This window comes from Hibiscus syriacus, unplaced genomic scaffold (genome assembly GCF_006381635.1).
Source record: "Hibiscus syriacus cultivar Baekdansim isolate YM2019G1 unplaced genomic scaffold, ASM638163v2 tig00117056_pilon, whole genome shotgun sequence".
Classification (NCBI taxonomy): Eukaryota; Viridiplantae; Streptophyta; class Magnoliopsida; order Malvales; family Malvaceae; genus Hibiscus; species Hibiscus syriacus.
In genome coordinates this window covers 3370690-3390056 of record NW_024063539.1, presented here as the reverse complement: position 1 = coordinate 3390056, position 19367 = coordinate 3370690, and the positions used below count along the sequence as shown (strand labels likewise).

The 19367-nt window shown below is 31.9% G+C and overlaps 1 protein-coding gene across 2 annotated transcripts; it reads right to left on the bottom strand.

The window, feature by feature from the left end:
• Nucleotides 1–703: 703 nt before the first annotated feature.
• On the bottom strand, nucleotides 704–15915 carry LOC120198599 (transcription factor bHLH93-like). Of its 2 annotated transcripts, XM_039199910.1 has the most exons (5): nucleotides 15911–15915; nucleotides 1396–1994; nucleotides 1148–1315; nucleotides 899–1066; nucleotides 704–830 (listed from the first exon to the last, which is right to left on the bottom strand). In XM_039199910.1, exons 2-5 carry the CDS (start codon nucleotides 1984–1986, stop codon nucleotides 744–746), a joined length of 1014 nt encoding a protein of 337 aa, XP_039055841.1. In that variant the 5' UTR covers nucleotides 1987–1994; nucleotides 15911–15915; the 3' UTR covers nucleotides 704–743. The 2 variants fall into 2 exon arrangements, with proteins under 2 accessions (XP_039055841.1, XP_039055840.1); XM_039199909.1 differs by lacking the exon at nucleotides 15911–15915 and having other exon boundaries at nucleotides 1396–2034.
• Between the last annotated feature and the right edge of the window lie 3452 nt (nucleotides 15916–19367).

The window sequence follows — 19367 nt, the reverse complement described above, 5'->3', positions numbered from 1 at the left end:
ATAATTTTATCCCTAATTCTATTTTCTTTTAGAAGTACTTATGTCAAACGCCTCCAAATATATGAAAATATTGAAAAGAAAATGATATATTCATATCTAAAACTCGTATTTAAGTTCGGATAACATCCATATTGAAGGCTGTAATTTTAGTTTTCAGTACGCGGAAAGTTGCTATATATTCTCTGACATGTAATTTACTAGTAATGAGTTACGACGGATCTAAAAATATTTTTTTGATAGACACTATTTATTAATAACATAAACTTTTCGTATGAATGAACATAAATAAAATTTTAAGGTAGATATTATCAGTAAAATAGACAATTAATATAAAGAAATTCGGGACAATACCTAGCCACTGCTAATGAGGCTACTTTGTCAACAATGGCGTGTTACCTTTTTGTTCCATGCTTCAAATCTTTTGATGGGAAAAAACAGGAACACCCAAGATTCCCTTGTCTATATCTTACAAATATGACTATCAATTACTTGTGAGATAAAAAGTTTTAGTTGCAGAAATTCACTGTAACATTCCTATCCACTGAATAATAGAGAACGAAGAAAAAATCTTGGTCGAATTCGAGCTTGAGTATCGAATACGAATATTATTTAATATAATTATTTCCATACTCATATTTAAAGATTTATCGAACACGTAGAATATGACTACGTAAAAAAATGGAGAATTTGTGGAAACATATAAAATGTTGATCAGAAAGTTGCTTAATTTTTGTTCCTAGAGTTTACAAACATCTTCCAGCATAGCCAGCATTTCTAAACAATGCCTGCTTTATATCATCACAACTCATTGATGTTCTCTGTTCCAAGTCCTGAAACGTAGATAAAACAATTAATTAATTCAGAAAATTAAAATTAAAATTGCCAACCATTTTATTACCTCGGAGCAAGAAGCATCCATTGCAAAATCATTGAAACAGCTAATCACACATTGTTGAATCTGAATCCCCAATGCTTCCATTGTTGTCACAGTTGATAACAACAACCCTGGATCCCCTCTGCAACAAATCTCGATCCTCGTATCCCCGTTTCGTCTTTCGACATCGAACTGCAAGAAAAAGAACATGTTTACGAACTCGATTCCGGATCCGGGTACTAAAAACATCTGCAGAAGAATCAATCCAAGTACCTTTGGTGTATTTCTCACTAGGATTTCATTCTGTTTCTCAACCTTGAGAATGTGATATTTGTTTAACCCGTTCGAACTTGTTGCAATCTCTTTCTTCAACATTTTGATCCTCTCCAAGAGCTCTTTGGTATAATCTATAGTATCTCCAAGGATCGATGTTCGGTCCATCTGTTGGAAGAACAATAGGAAATAAAATCAGATTAGACCCTAAATAAGAACTTGAATTCTGCATTTTGCAGGTAACTTACCTTGCTTATCTTAGGCACGATCGATCTCAACATCGAAAGGCGATCGTTTAGCCTTTTTCTTCTCCTTCTCTCTGCCATTAGATTCTTCGAAGGCTGCCCTTCTGATTTATTAGCTCGATTCTTGGGTTCCGAACGTGCCCCGAAGTCGAAAACCGGTGGCTTGGGTGATTGGATTTGAACAGGCTCGGTTCTGCATGTAGCTTTGATATCCATCTCGTGAAGTTTATCAACAAGGAGCCCTGATTCTTCCTCTTGTTTTTCTTTTTCCACCATGTTCAATGAGTAATCTTCTTGAACCGGAAAAGAGGTTGTATCGAACGTGTTCTTCGATGAATCGGTAGTGAATTCTTCGACGAATGGACAGTAGATTTCATTGAAGTTGTAGCTGAAATCCTGGTGAAATGGCACTGGAAGTTCATGGCTGAAGTAACTTGGGAAAAAGCTTGATGATGGAGGTTTATGGTCATCAAAGTAATCAAAGTTCCAGCTTCCATTGGAGAAAATCTCACCCATTTCTGTTGGATTTGTGTCCCAATTCTCTCTTCTTAAAGCTAATAATTCCTCCAAGAAACCTTCTTCATTAATCTCCATCTCTCTTTCTCCCCCCCCCCCTATAGAGAATGCGTTGAGAAAATGAAAGCCTCACCAAGTTGAAGAATTTATAGATAAAAGGGGGACTGTAGGAGTATGGATTGGAAATAAAATATTCGTTATACAATTATTGTGTGAAATTATATGCTATATATGTATTAGCCCTAAATGGCCTAAGCTTGAAATGGAATCTGCTTTTTTCTTTAATGTACTTTCCACCGAATATTTTAGATATTTTTAAAATTAACCCAAAATTTGAATATATTTATTCATATACTCACTTGTTTTACGACAAAATTTAATAAAATCTAATTACAGTTATATATCTAAGTACACTCCAATGGGTATCGATATAAGTGGTTGAGATTCAGAAATTTGAGTTTATAAGGCCAAGTTCGAATCCTACTACCGTCACTTTTGGTGGTCAATTTGTAAATTCTTATATAAATTCCAATAGATTTTTAGGTATGTCCTGACATTGGACTAGGAGAGTCACCGTTGATCTAAACTTTTATGTACCCAAAATTACTCTATAAAATAATATAATTATGTACCCAAAATAATATAATTATCCTTCTACCATATATATGCTTCTAATGTGAAGATCTTTCATACATTTTTTATCTATAAAATAATATAATATTTTAATTTTGAAAATTTGTTTAATATAAAGGTTAGTTAAATTTTAATTTACACAAATAAACATAATTACTCTGTAATTAAAATTCAAATAAACATAATTATATAAATTAAAATATACAAATGTTTTTATAAAAATTACTCTTAAATTATTAGTATTTTTTTATGATTGTTTCATTTTATCTTTTATATTGTAACTTTCTTAAGATATAACAAATCCAAGAGCTAAAAGGATGCAATATTAATGATAGAGAGCTTAGAGATAATTGGAGCAAAGTCGAAAGTGGGGTTCCCCTATATAGCACCTGAAAATGAAATGTGATTATTACACGTGTCTGATACAGATATTGCCACGTGTTAACTAACTGATGGAAATCTCCCCCATAGGCCATAACAAAACACCGCTAGCTAACAGTCTACTGGGTCCTGAATCTTGATCCGTTATTCAAATATTAGTTCTTAAGAAATAATGACAATAATAATATCCTTTTTTCCACTTCTTAGTGTGGTGATAGAAAGATATTTAAGTTGACGTTAATGATCAGGATTCAATTCCCATGATCCTAATTATTAATATGAAACTTTCCTTCATTGATATCATATTTGTTATTTTCAATTATATTTTTTTATAGAGGTGATTTTCGGAATCGAAAACAAAATTTTATATTAGAATGATGTGTGAATTTATAAAATACTAGAGAGTAAAAACAGATTATCGATCAAAGATTTTTAAAAAATATATCTAAAATAATATAATTTTTTAAAAAAAATAGGATTGTTCCAACGGCTGTCGAAAAAACTCATCTACTTTAAAGAAGATTGATTTGATCAACAAATTAAACCTTTACAATGCATATGAAATGTGTAAGAGGAATATTATCGTCTCTCTTTTTAATTGTGCCATGTATATCAACATAATATTTTTTTTCTAGTTTAAAGGGGTCTCTCTTTTCTTATAAAGGAGAGAATCTATTTTATCTCTTACTTTTAAATATACAGTGACTTTTTATCTAAATAAGAAGAGATGAATTATAAATCACCAACTTAACCACTTCTTTTATCACTATGTAGACCACCGCTAACCACCACCTCACTCGTTGTACGCAGAAATTGGTGCGTTGAGCATGAATTTTTTTTCTCGCCAGGAAGAATAAGTTAGATAGCACAACACCCGTACATGCAACCCCATTCCCAAATTAATCACCCTTAAACTCTGACTCAAAGAAGTTTTACTTTAAGGAGGACAAGATGAATATATATAGTCTCGATCCAAGTCAAGATAATGTAAGATGGACACAAACATTGACCAAGGATGTGAAGTTGTAACAAAGAGCCTACGACCTTGACATACAAACACTGTAACAGAGAAAATGGGGTAGAAGATATCGGTTCGTATGAGGGCAAACGAAGTACATATAACCGCTTGCCACATAACAAAGATGCAGGGTAAAATATATGCAACCTCAAATACATATTACTAAATTCTCATTTAACCCCATATACAATTTTATAGATAATGAAATGATGTATATGATTATTATTTTTTCGAATATTAATAAATTCTCATTTGCCATATATATGATTATGATTAGCAATATGTAATTAACATGAGTACACTATAGTGTACATGTATGTAAATAAATAATATAGTAGTGTGAATAATTTATTAAAGGTTGGAACGGATCCTCTGAGTATAGAGTTGAGATCCTCTGCAAATTTAATTATGTTGTATGTGCGAATTATCTATGTAAGTTGCAAACTTACAATCAAAATAGCATCAAGTCCGTAGTTGAATGTTTAATTTGAAGGAAAAAATTACTAAAACTAAACATGTATAAGCATAACAACTTGGATCACATTGAAGTTAAACATGGATAATGACCAGTTCTTGATGTTTAGTGTGTCACAATAAGCCTTAGTCGTCATTAAATATGAAATTGTCGAACACATTTGATCTTTTGTAATTTTTTTAAAAATAATTTATCATTTATATATATATTGGAAGAGAAAACATTAATATATTTCATTTCAGCAAAGGAAAACCATGGGCAACCACGACAAACGAAACTAGGCGATTTTTCATTCGCTTCCAAACATTTACCAAAATACAACTTTGACAGCTCACAATATTTTATTTAGGGTTTTGTTTGGAGCTGAACGAAACCACCCTTTCTTCTCACATTCATTCATTTATTTCTTCCTATCTGTTCAAGTTTGTCGGGTAGTACCGGATTCAATGTTATGGGATCCATATCTGTATCAGTGAAGAGTTTAAGATCTCTGTTTTCAAGCCCCCCTTTTTAGTTTTTAGGGTTTTATGTATCCTTTTGTTTAAGGTGGTATTATGTACTGTTTTTTCTGCGAAAGAAAGTCACACACTCTTTCATTTTTATAATTTTTATTTATTATTTTTTTAATAATATCTGTAGTCACTCATTTTCGTCCAGGGTTTATACATATAATATATATAATACATAGTTTTTGAAAACATAGTTTTGAAAATGCTTTTGAAAATATGTATAATATATAGTTTTGAAAGCATTTTTCAAAAATATGTATAATATATATAGTTTAAAAACCTTTTTGAAAACATATATGATATAGTTTTAAAACATATATATATATATATATATATATATATATATATATATATATATATATATATATAAGTTTTTGAAAATATATATAATATATAGTTTTGAAAACATTTTTCGAAAACATAATATATATATATATATATATATTTAAAAACATGTTGAAAATATAATATATATATATATATTATATGTATATTATATTGTACATATATTATTTTATAGTATTATATTACATATGTTATATATTATATTATGGTTTATTATATTTTTATTTTATCTTTTTTCTTTGTGTTATTCGATCCAACAAGAAGTCCAAGTCCAGAATGAGGGTATGTTGGGGCTTAAAGCGAGGAGCCCAACAAGTAAACCCATCCACGTGAGCCCAAACACATTTAGGGTTTTATCATTTTTGATATCAACATCGCGTCATCAAATCCGTTGGATCTGAACCAATCCAACAATCTACATATGCAAGATCTTAGGGTTTTACCCTTATGATATCAGCGTCGCATCACCAGATCTGTTGGATCTGAACCAATCCAATAATCTACATGTACAAGATTGTAGGGTTTCAACGCTACACGTCTCTTGGATGAATCGTCGGTCAGCCTGAGGACTCTTGGAGAGTCCTCATCCCAGTAGCAATAACCCACATCCCGAAAACTTCGAAACCATTGTGGGAATCAAAAACAGAGAACCAAAATCACAATCAAAATAGGATTCTAACTTCAAATCATGGATTTTCTAAGGCTATAAATGCATGTAAAGTTAAACTAAAAAATAGATTAGATCGAAGCAAAGAACACTTGTAACTTTCGAAAAGAAAAGGCAAATAAAAGATGAATTTTTTTACCTTTCTTGGCTTTGCACTTGCATGTGTTTGTTTGAGTTTATTTTTTTTCCTTTTTGATTAAAAAAACCTGGTGAAAAAGAGTAGTCGATGATCGAGGGGAGGGGTTTCGAGAAGTCTTTCTCAGATATAGCCCTCCCCGAGGCTTTTTTGCGAGAACGTATGAGATTTTCGAAGAGAGGAAGAAACGGGCTTTCGAAAGATGCAAAAAAAATTTGGGCTCACCGTCAATGAACGACGACCAGCGCCGATCTACGACGATCGGCGAGGCAAAGCACTGTCGGAATCTGGGTTCTCTATGAACACCGACCATGTGTTCTTCATTCGCGAAGAACGTTTCAGAGCTTTTTATAAAAACCGTTTTGATCGATTTTGAGGGAGAAATGAGAAATAAATTGTGTTTTTGATTTTTAGGGTTTTTATAGAGACCTGAAAACCCGCTCGGATCCCCCGAGGATCCGCGTATTTTCACGCGGGTAGGATCAAATTGCAGCATTGGTCCCTAAATTGTTTTTAAAATCAATTTCGTGCTTTAAATTCGATTTTAATTACGATTTTCTTCTTAAATTTACCACTCATTTTATTATTTTTTTAAAATTGGCCATTCCTTTATTTAATTCATGTTTTCATTTAATTATTTTTTAAAGGTTGTCATATTTTATGAGTCTTTGATTCGATATTTTTTTTTTGTTTTGATTTAATTGATTTTCGTCTTTGTTTGTACTTAATTTTGTAATTGTCATTTTTTTTATTTTTAGCTTAATTGACTTGTTTCTTTACTTCGTCTTTTTATCATTTTGTGTTTTCAATATGTGTGATTTGTGGTTGTTCTATTTATTTCTATTTCTCATTCTGTTAACATTATTTCCATTTATTTCTCAGCATGTATGTATGTATGTATTTTTTCCTTTTTTGTTTAAAGTATTATAATTTAACCTTTATCTTTTCATTTGACCAATTCAATATTTTTGCTTTACAAATCTAAAATCTTTTTGACCTTTTAGGGGTAATTTTTAATCGATCGGAGGTAAGTAATTTGGATGGAATTTTACTTCTAATTTAACTTGCAATTTTCTTAATTAAGACAACTGGAAATTAAATTAGCACTGAAAGGGTAGTACAAGGGTGCTAATCATTCCTTAACTATAACCGACTCCCGAGCTCTACATATTTTTGGTAAGATACAGATCATGTAAGAAAATAAACTGAGGTGTCTGATAAACCTAATTTTTATTTAAGTCGAAGCACAATTCCGGGCCCACCCGAAGGACGATTACGGTAATATCATCTTCAAAATTTAAAAAAATTATTTAAAGAAGTCAGTGTGTATTTACCACTGCAATCAACCAATATTTATCGATTAATATATTAGTACTGTTATAGCTTCTTCAAATCTCTTCTACAAACAAAACCTACAATAACCGAAGCCTTAGGAATAAGAGAAGGCCTCCCAAAGATTTCATCAGTAGACTGTAGTTTTTGAAATCTCATACTCTTTAACCAATCACCTTCTCTTGATATGACATCTGGTTGACCCATATAATCTATTGTTAAATCTATTGTTTGGTGTCCATATCCATTCAACCAGCCACCCGTAGGCATCATGTAACACCCCAACCCGTACCCGACCCGAATACAAGTCCGAGATGTCACATTGCCTATTAAAACAATATACTTGTACAAAATAATAGAAAAATTAAACTTATATTAAGAAATCAATAATTTACATCAATTTAATACAAAAACTTACAAAAGTAATCAGAGCATATACAACTTAAACTTTTCCATGGTCAATATTACACGTCAACTGTCTCGGAACTTGTTTATGCCTGGTATCTACATAAATATGATTTCCATAATAATTATCAGGATTTTTAACATTATAACTCGACCTTCATGAAGATGTTTATCTAAAATAACCTTAGGATATCGATATTGTTCATGCAGTATTGATACTTACGTAATATTATAACCTATAATATATGTGTAGTATCGGTACCAACTCATCTGGTACCGATACCATCTACCCAGAACATACTTATTTCATCCAAAAATCATCCACCTTTAAAGTTCCTTTCATACCACCAAACTCAACTACAATCACTTTAACTATCTTTTATCATCCTAACACCTTATAAACTTCAATATCTTATTCAAATTCTTGAAACTAAAAATCTTATTAAATTTTCCATATAATCCAAACTCAGTTCTAACACTTATTACTTCTTATTCAAGTTTATGACAAGTCAAATCCAGCTTCCAAATTTATTTATTTCCTCTAATTCAAATTTTCACTTAAAAACATCTTACCTTCAATCATCTATAACTTATTATAGATTGGATTTTAAACTACTTTAAACCTTCCTTTAGTTTTCCTAACCTTTCAAGAATCTAAAGCAGATCTAATTTACAAGAATTATTCAACTAAAGGAGTTATTACCTTATTAAGTGGATCACAGAGAAGAAGAAAGAGAGAATGATGAAGAATAGAGAAATTTCTGGAGATAAATCCCATAAACTCCCTTTACACGTGTTATAAAATCCCATGGCTAAATTTTTAATTCATTTTCTTGCTAAAAGATATTTTTGCCTTTCCAGCTCTCATCATTTTAATATTTGTCCTATACAAAATATTTCAATAAAGTCCCTAAACTTTTTAATTTATATAATTTAGTCACCGAATTCTAAAATCTCACAATTTCATCACTAACCCGATGTTTGGGCTTCTTCACGTTCCCACATTGCTTCCTCTACTTTATGATTCATCCATAAAACTTTAACCAATGGAATTGTTTTATTTCTTAACTGTTTGACTTCATATGCCAATATTTGCACTAGTTCTTCCTCATAAGTCAAATCTGGTTGGACTTCTATTTGTTCCAGTGTAACAATATGAGAGGGATTAGACCTATATTTTTGAAGCATGGACACATGGAAAACTTTATGAATTTTCTCCATTTCCAGTGGAAAAGCTAACTGATGTGCCACTGGTCTTATTCTCTTAACAATCTCATATGGCCCGATGAGTCTAGGACTCAATTTTCCTTTCCGACCAAATCTTAATACTTTCTTCTAGGGAGATACCTTCAGCAAAACTTTATCTCCATCTTCGAATTAAATTTCTTTCCTTTAAAAATCAAAATATGAATTTTGCCGATCGAATGCCACTTTGAGATTATGCTGAATTTCCCAAACTTTTTTTTTCTATCTGGGCCAAGAACATTTTTATCTTTAAGCTCATACCAGTTTAATGACGTACGATATTTCCTCATATATAATGCTTCATAGGGTGTCATCTTAATGCTGGACTGATAACTATTGTTGTAAGCGAATTCAACAATTGATAAATACTTCTCCCACAACCCTTTGAACTCAATTATACATGCTCTCAACATATCTTCCAATATTTGATTAGTTCGTTCTGATTGTCCGTCTGTCCGAGGGTAAAAAGATGTACTAAAATTCAGTCGAGTTCTCAATGCTCCATGCAAAGACTTCCAAAATCTCGAGGTGAATCGAGGGTCTCGGTCAGAAACTATGGAAATAGACACTCCATATAATCTAATAATTTCTCTAATATATAAATCAACATACTTTTCCATAGAGAAATCAATTATGACTGGTAAGAAATGTGTTGACTTGGTCAATCGGTCAACGATTACCCAAATTGAATTTCTTTTGTTCGGAGTCAGAGGTAACCCCGAAACATGATCTATCATCACGTGTTCCCACTTCTACTGAGGAATGGAAAGTGGTTGCAATAATCCTGATGGAACTTGATGCTCGGCTTTGACTTGTTGACATGTTAAACATTTAGACACAAATTCGGTGATATTTCTTTTCATTCCTGGCCACTAATACCGATTCTTCAGATCCATATACATCTTGTTTCCACCCGGGTGCATCGTCAATGGACTGCAATAATCATATGTCAATAGATCCTTCTTCAATTCCTCATCATCTGAAATCACCACTCTTCCTCTATACTACAAATTCTTATCAGACTTAATTTCGAAATCCTTATTCTCTTTATTCTTTACTTGTTCCAATCTTTTCAAACACATGTCATCCTTATTTTGCAGTTCTTTAATTCGATCCAACCATGTTGGTTTAAACTTTAATTATGCACAAATACCACCATCTCCATTTAAAGATAATCTAACATCTAAAACTCGTAAAGTTGCAAACATTTTTCTACTTAAAGCATCTCCTACCATGTTAGCTTTTCCATGATGGAAATCGATTATTACATCATAATCCTTTAAGAATTCAACCCATCTTCTTTACCTTAAATTAAGCTCTTTTTGAGTCATCAGATACTTCAAGCTCTTGTGATCCGTATACAGATGATAACGTTCTCCATATAGGTAGTGGCGCCAAATCTTGAGAGCGAACACTACTACAGCCAATTCCAAATCATGCGTTGGATAGTTCTTTTCATCCGGTTTCAATTGTCTGGATGCATATGCTACCACTTTTCCTTATTGTATCAATACACATCCCAATCCATTATGGGACACGTCACTATAAACCATAAAATTCTTACCAGATTCGGGTTGGACTAATACTGGAGCTTCTGTTAAAATTATTTTAAATGCGTAAAAAATTCCTTGGCATTCGGGAGTCCAAACAAATGATACATTCTTTCTCATCAATTTTGTTAAAGGTAGAACTATCATCAAAAATTTCTTAACAAATATTCGATAATAACCAACAAGCCCAAGGAAACTCCGAACTTCAAACACATTCTTTGAAACTTCTCATTCCAAAATAGCTTTTATCTTTTGAGGATCTACCCGAATTCCATCTACAGAGATCACATGCCCCCCTTGGAAGTCACTTCATTTAACCAAAACTTGTATTTAGACAATTTGACATAAAGCTTCTTATCTCTTAGGGTTTGTAAAAATATCCTCATATGTGCATTATGATCTTCATTGAACTTCGAGTACACAAATATACCATCTATAAAAACAACTACAAACTGGTCCAGATAAGGTTGGAATATCATATTCATGAGATCCATAAAAGCAGCAGGTGCATTTATTATTCCAAATGGTATCACGATGAACTCATAGTGACCATATCTCGTTCTAAAAGTTGTCTTCGGAATGTCTTTCTCCTGAACCTTCAACTGATGATAACCAGAACGTAAGTCGATCTTTGAGAATACTGAAACTCCCTTTAACTGATCAAACAAATCATCAAATATTGGGAGGGGATACTTATTCTTAATGATCACCTTGCTGAGTTGTCGATAATCAATGCAGAGACACATTGAACCACCATTCTTTTCAACACTGGAGCTCCCCAAAGTGGCACACTTGGTCTTATAAATCCATTTTCTAACAATTCTTGCAATTGAACCTTCAACTTTTGTAATTCTTGCAATTGAACCTTCAACTTTTGTAATTCTTGCAATTGAATCTTCAACTTTTTCAATTCTTTTGGAGCCATACGATAAGGTGCTATAGCAATAGGGGGTTGTTCCCGGCATCACTTCTATTTGAAATTCCACCTCTCTATCTGGAGGTAATCCTGGCAACTCCACAAGAAATACATCAAGTAACTCTCTGACTATTGGAATTTCTTCTAAACTCTTCTCTTTAGCTCTGTTATCAATCACATTTGCAAAAAAAAAACCCTGACATCCCTGGAGAAACAATTTCCTTACTAACATTGTCGATATTACATTTGCTAAATGATTCAATATTTCACCGATCACATTCACTTCTATTCTTTCTGAACTACTCAGGGTTACTCTTTTCAGTCTACAATCGATATTTTCATGGTAATGATATAACCAATTCATCCCTAAAATTACTTCAAACTCATCAAAGGGTAATTCCATCAGATTAGCAGGGAAATCAATTCCCTGAATCCTTATGGGACACCCCTTACAAACTCTATTTACCCGAGCACTATGCCCTAAAAGATTAGTCATTATCACCTCACTACTTGTAGTTTCTAATGGAATTCTCAACTCCTGTACTACTTTACTACTAATTTATGAATAAGTGGAATCTGAATCAATCAATACTAATACCAATTTAACAAACAACTGAAAAGTACCTGCTATAATCTCTGGATCATCACGGTCTTCATTTGTCCTTATATTATACACCCGCACAGTTGAGTGTAGTTCAGGTTGTGTAGATGATTCAGACTGATTTCTCCCTCTACCTCTTACTTGTCATCGTGGCGATGCAGAAACAACTATCTCGTATGGTGCAGATTCGCCAGCCATTGATGGACAATATCAGATAAAATGTCTGGCATTCCCAAATCGAAAACATGCTCTGGAGGTCATCCGACACATCCCAAAGCGATTCTTCCCACAATGATAACACTGTCTTGATTGGCCCTGACTTGATCTCCTAGCACCATATCCCACTGATTGCGTCTGTCTAGCTCTCATCTGAGTTGATCCTCTAGCTGAAGATGCCACTGATTCAGATCTAGCTTAAGGTCGGAATCCTGAATCTCTTCCCCTTTTTTGATGGTGTTGAGATTGAAGAATCACATGTTATCTTGGATGTCTGAACTCTTTATTCCCTAAACCTTTCATTCTGAGCTATTTCAAGAGCTTTAGCACGATTAACCACCTCCTAGAATGAGGACAAATTTAATACTATCAACATTTCCTTCAATCTATGGCGCAAACCCTCCACAAACCATTCACAAACGTCTTTTTCTGTATGAAAAAACTCAACAGCAAACGACTCAACTTATTGAAATCACACTCATATTCATATATGATACGATTCAACTGCTTCAAATTCATAAACTCTTGCTTCATTTTCCTGATAAACTGATCTCCAATATACTTGTGCTTAAACTCTTTCAAGAATAGAGACCAAATCACTTGATCATTTTCCATCCTCATGGTGACATTCATCCACCATATCCTAGCTTGTCCCCTTAACAAAGAAACCGCTCTATCTAACTTCTCTACTTCTGAGCAGTGGAGACTATCCTACATGATCTTCAAATCATTAAGCCAGAGGTCGACCACAACCGGACCTTTCTCGACTTCTCCCTTAAATTCGGGAGCTCTAAATCCTTTTAACTCCTTTGCCACATTTATTCTTTGAGATGATGGAGCAGAAGGTTGGAGACGCGTCAGAATAGCATCCAACGTTTTAAAGAAAGTATCTTAATCTTGCACAGGCACTCCTTGAGGTGCATGTTCTTCACCTTGCCTAGCCAGAGTAGGTGAATTACTACTCTTAGCTAGCCTATTATCTCCTGCTTCACTTTGGGAGCTATCGTGTCTGGACATCTACTAAGAAATAAACATATAATTCTATTAGCAAGACAACATACTTATTACTATATCAGATCAGAAATTCTCACTATTTGTTAGCATGTATACTTTTAAAGACACTCTAGACTCTGGTTTATGCCTAGAATCGGCTAAACCATAGCTCTTATATCATTAAATGTAACACCCCCAACTCGTACCAGACCAGAATAAGAGTTCAAGATATCACATTGCCTTTTAAAACAATATACGTGTACAAAATAATATAAAAAATAAACTTATATTAAGAAATCCAATAATTTACATCAATTTAATACAAAAACTTACAAAAGTAATCAGAGCATATACAACTTAAACTTTTGATTACATGCCAACATTAACTTTCATAATAAAATAACCTATTGTTTAAGTTGCTTCTGATCTGATATTTGTAGGAGTGATGCTATCTCAGCTACTTATCCTTGCTCATCTAACTTCTTGGATCCTACGTGTGAAACACTCACACGCTAAGTCATCGACTTAGTGAGGCATAATATATAATAATACTATAATGAGGTGAGGTGCAATGCAATCATATAATTATTCAATACAACTTACATAATAATGCATTTCACACATAAGCTTATCACAGTATCAAATATGAATTCATATGAATTCTTTCATTAGCCCATAATACAATTCTGAGAACTTAAGGTATGTGAGTGCATTGAGGTTGTGCACAAATACTGTCACCACAGCTCGTATATAATGCACCGAAGTACCACGTAGAAATGCACCGAAGTGCCGCGTACAAATGCACTGAAGTGCCATATAAAATGTCCCGAAGGACCACATAAAAATCTCCTCAAGAACTATATATATATATATTCCAAAGAAGCAAATATGTGTTTCAAAGAACCGCATATATGTTCCGGAGGACCATGTAGAACCCTCGACTCTTAGCATGTCAACTATATCTATATCTCTCATCTACATAACATAGGCTTTTCACAATTCACATATTATATATATCTCATAGACATATAAGTTCATAACTCTTATCACATAGTTCATGTAAACTTCTCATACATAATCACTTAGATCATTGTCTTATAATGCATATCATAAGAGTTCATGTCATACATCATATCATATAATGTAATCAAGACATATTTACACCATAACATTCATGATTATGCTCATACTTATGCAATCATGTATTAAATATGTTGGAACTAGACTTATCACAAGTCTGATTTCAATATCATACTATAAATCTTCTACTTAGCTTCACTATTTCAAGCAATACCTATATCTCTTTGTCTTTTCCTTGATCAATATTACTCGTCAACTGTCCCAGAACTTGTTTATGCTCGTTATCTACATAAATATGATTTCCATAACAATTATCAGGATTCTTAACATTATAACTCGACCTTAATAACTTAAGCTATCTAAAAGACATAATTCACATTTTTCCTTATTAAGTAGTATCGGTACCCAATATACAGTACCGATACTTCTCTTATAATGATATCGATACCGTACTTGAGTATCGATACCCAATTTCAATTTTGTAATCCTTACTTCAAAAATGGTATTGATACCTGCCTTATGCTATTGGTACCCATGGTATCGATACTACCCCTTTTAGTATCGATACCTCATGAAGATGTTTGTCTAAAAGGACCTTAGGGTATCGATATTGTTCATGCAATATCGATACTTACGTAATATTATAACATATAATAGTTGTGTATTATCGGTACCAACTCATCCGGTACAAATACCACCCACCCAGAACAGACTACTTTCACCCGAAAATCATCCACTCTTTATTTAATTCCACCTTTAAAGTTCCTTTCATACCACCAAACTCAACTACAATCACTTTAACTATCTTTTATCATCTTAACACCTTATAAACTTCAATATCTTATTCAAATTCTTGAAACTAAGAATCTTACTAAATTTTCCATATAATCCAAACTCAGTTCTAATACTTATTACTTCTTATTCAAGCTTATGACAAGTTAAATCCAGCTTCCAAATTTATTTATTTCCTTTTATTCAAATTTTCACTTAAAAACTCATTACCTTCAATCATCCATAACTTACTATACCTTGGATTTTAAACTACTTTAAACATTCCTTTAGTTTTCCTAACCTTTCAAGAATCTAAAGCATATCTAATTTACAATAATTATTCAACTAACGGAGTTCTTACCTTATTAAATGGCTCACGAAGAAGAATAAGGAGAGAATGATGAAGAATAGAGAAATTTATGGAGATGATATCCCATAAACTCCCTTTACACGTGTTATAAAATCCCATGGCTAAATTTTTAATTCATTTCCTTGCTAAAAGACCTTTTTGCCCTTCCAGCTCTCATTCCTTTAATATTCATCCTACACAAAATATTTCAATTAAGTCCCTGAACTTTTTAATTTATCTAATTTAGTCACTGAATTCTAAAATCTCACAATTTGATCACTAACCGATGTCTGGGATGTTACACATCATGACCTTAGGTTTGATATTGACACTGACACTATAAAATCTCCCAATCAAAATTGAAGACAGAAACTCCTAACCCTTCTTGTTCAATTATTTCTCTCTTTTTATTCTCTAAATCAAACGATATTAATCACAAATTATAGTTTTTAACCCATATTTAAAGGAATAAACTATCAATAGCAATCACAACCTAAATATTACCATCAAGTATCAACACGTACTTTCACTAAATATATTAAAAAATTAATTATCTAATATACTATTTATTATAAGAAATAGTTTAGCAATTAATTTTAAAAATTTAAAATTTAATTTCAAAAAATAATATTTGGGGTTGCATAACTTCTGAAGAAAAAATAAGGGTTATACATCACGAGGAAGGGGACATTGCTTCACGAGTCATTTCCTGCACAAGGAAAAGAGAGTTTAAAAACTTAAACCACATAAATCTCAGTCACATTGACTTATCAGAAGACACGTCTAGATCCAACTCTTCTTTCGCATTAGAGTTGGGAAAATAAAATTTTTCAAAAACAAACATAATAAACACGATAAAATATATCATTAGTTACGTAATTTTAAGGGTTATTTCATTTTGATAATTGAATTATAAAAACAATCAATTTTGCCACTAATCCTTTTGAATCGGTTGCTTTTTATCTTTGGACGGATAAACCATTAATGACATGATAAAGTGATTGTTATCTTTATTGTTCTTTTCGGCAGAAAGTTGTCAACCCATTTCGTCTTCGTTGTTGGTTAATCATCGTTCGTCATCGGTCGTTATTCATAGTAAGATCAATACCAAATCGTTCATATTTATCTTTTCTTTCTTCTCGATTGGTTTATTTAACATCAATGAAAATTCATTTAAAGACACAACCTTTAATGCTTTGATTTCCTTTGTTGGTTGTTTGATGATACTAGTTTCGAGGTACATTGTTCATATTTTTGGAAGAATATTTCTCATTGTTTTGGAATTTCAAATGAACACTCAAACCTTAAAAAAAATGATGATTTTTATTTAATTTTGTGGGTTTAATATAGGTTTTAAAAAAAATTCTAAATTGACACCCAAACTTAAGTAGTAACAAAAATGACCAGAACTTAATTTTTTTCATAACTGATGATCAAAATAAGATAGACTGAAAATCCAAGTGACCACCCGTGTAGTTTATCCTATAAATAAAAGAGATTAAATAATATTTGCATTAAAAAAAGGGGGGAAGGAGCTAACAAACTTTCCCTACCTAACTTCGTTCGGCAACTGTAGGTTGAATTCTTTATATCCTGTTTTAACTACCGATGTAATTGGTGATGATAATGCTAGCCAACATGTGATGTGAGTGGCTCCACCCGAACTTTAGGTCTGGCCGGTCCCATATCGGCTGCTGATTCCAACTTTGAGTTAATTTTGTGCCCTAAAATTAAAATATGTAGGGCTAGTTATAATACAGTGACGAGTAAAAATTCGGTATTTTAGACTTAAATTGAGGACTTGAATTACAAGATTAATAATGTGATATATGAGGTTTTGAGTGTGCTAATTTGTGTTAAAAGAATTCAATGGTTGCTTTACGGAAAATAATTAAGCTAATGAAAAATGAATTACTAAAAAGATTGGTTAGGTAGGGAGGGTTGATTAGTTTGTGGTTAATTTCAACGTTTCCTTTAATTTTGCAATTACGTAATGGCTTCTAAGTTCTAACTGGTGGGTTGCCCTTTGAAGTAAAAATTATAAATACATTTATCACTTGAGATTTTAACATGTTAGAATTTATCAAGCAGCCTTAGTGATAAAAAAATTATTATTTTTTCTAAAAGTTTAAAATTCAATCAATTATTTATGTATAGCATGTGTGCATTGTCAATTTTTTTAGAAAATTCTAAACAGATAGTACCTTATATTCAACTCATATTATTAAAAAAATATTAGGGTAAACTACATATTTAATACATGATTATTTTTGTTCTGTTTTAGTACCAAACTTTATTTTGTTTCAAAAATAAACCTAACGTTTAGTTTAGGTTTCATTTTGGTATCCCGCCGTTAAAAACTTAACGGTGATATTGACGTGTCACCATAAGATAATACCACGTCATCATTGGAAGAAAAAAAATACGTCAACATTTTTGTTAATTTGTTAACAACGAACTACCAAATTGAAACTTAAACTAAACATAAAATATAATTTTTTTTTTATAAAAAAAGTAAAATCTGAGTAACAAAATGGAACAAAAATAATAGTTTATGTAAATATGTAGTTTACCCTAAATATTAAATCTGTAATATATAAGCTTTAATTTATTATATATTTTGATTATATGTCTGTTTATATTTGAGGTCCGTAGTTATATCTTTTAATATTCAAAGTTTAATATTAAATTTTGTTTATAAAAAATATAATGTCTTACCAACTGAATTTTAATACACAACATTTGATTTGTTGTAAATATACAAATAAACTTTAACTATAATTAATATATACATATCAAGCGTTCATTTCTTAGAAATAAGTACAACTATTAATTTTCATATTAAAAATATAATTATTTTAACACATAGTATATAAACAACAAACAATGTGGAGCAACAATGTTGTTAGTTCAAGAATATGAACCAAATCTAAATTTAATGTGTAAAGTAAAGTCATACCAAATAAAATTTTATATGTAAATTTTAGACCTATCTCATAAATATTTTAAATTCTAAAACAAGATTTTCATATTTAATAATTCAATCATATCTTAAATAAAAATGAAAGAATTTATGTAAATTTAAAAATGACATAATACTATTTAATGATATGTTATGATAATCTGATTCATTATGATTTAACCTATTAATTACAATGATTCAAATTAAATTATAATATATTAGATAAATTTATCAAATCACTTAAAACAACATATTATTAATGTTTTCGGGTGCTTGTTAATTCATGCAAAGATGTTATGGACAGGTGTTGTGGATATATTCTTTGGATAGGGAGAGAAGGTATAATGTGGGTGCAGATTTATTGGCGAAAAAAGGGATTAATAGAAGAGTTGATTTGATTCAAGTTTATAATGATGCCTAGTGGCTGGTTTTTTAGCCAGAATTATGGTAGTGTGTTATCTAGAAGTGTGTTATGGCTATCATTGACGGTGAGCCATGGTGGTGGCCTCTCCTGCCTCGTGGCCCTTGACTGGATAGTTGCTTGGGGGGTAAAGGTTGCTTGTGTTCGAAAGAAGTTGGGGTTGGTTTGGAGTTCGACCAAAGTCTGTGATTATCGCGTGATGGCCTGGTTCAGTGTTGCTACTTGTTTTTTGGGATACTTCTGTTCTGCTCTCCCTGATTTTTGGAACGTTTTATGAGGGCTGGATTGATGGATGAACTATTATGCTTGCTGGTTTGGTTGGTGGTGTGTGTTGTGTATTTGGCTTGAATTGATCCGTGTTCAATCTTTTTGTTTGGTTCGGCTCTGGTCTTGGGCACTCTTTTTCATCCATTTAAGACTATGGATATTTTTTTAACGAGGAATTGACCAACAT

Excerpts from the sequence above, each read along its gene's own strand:
- LOC120198599 (XM_039199910.1), bottom strand. The coding sequence starts at position 1,986 with ATGGAGATTAATGAAGAAGGTTTCTTGGAGGAATTATTAGCTTTAAGA. Across the intron at positions 1,316-1,395 it reads TCGTGCCTAAGATAAGCAAG|ATGGACCGAACATCGATCCT; the intron begins GTAAGTTACCTG and ends TTCTTCCAACAG. Across the intron at positions 831-898 it reads TGGATGCTTCTTGCTCCGAG|GACTTGGAACAGAGAACATC; the intron begins GTAATAAAATGG and ends TCTACGTTTCAG.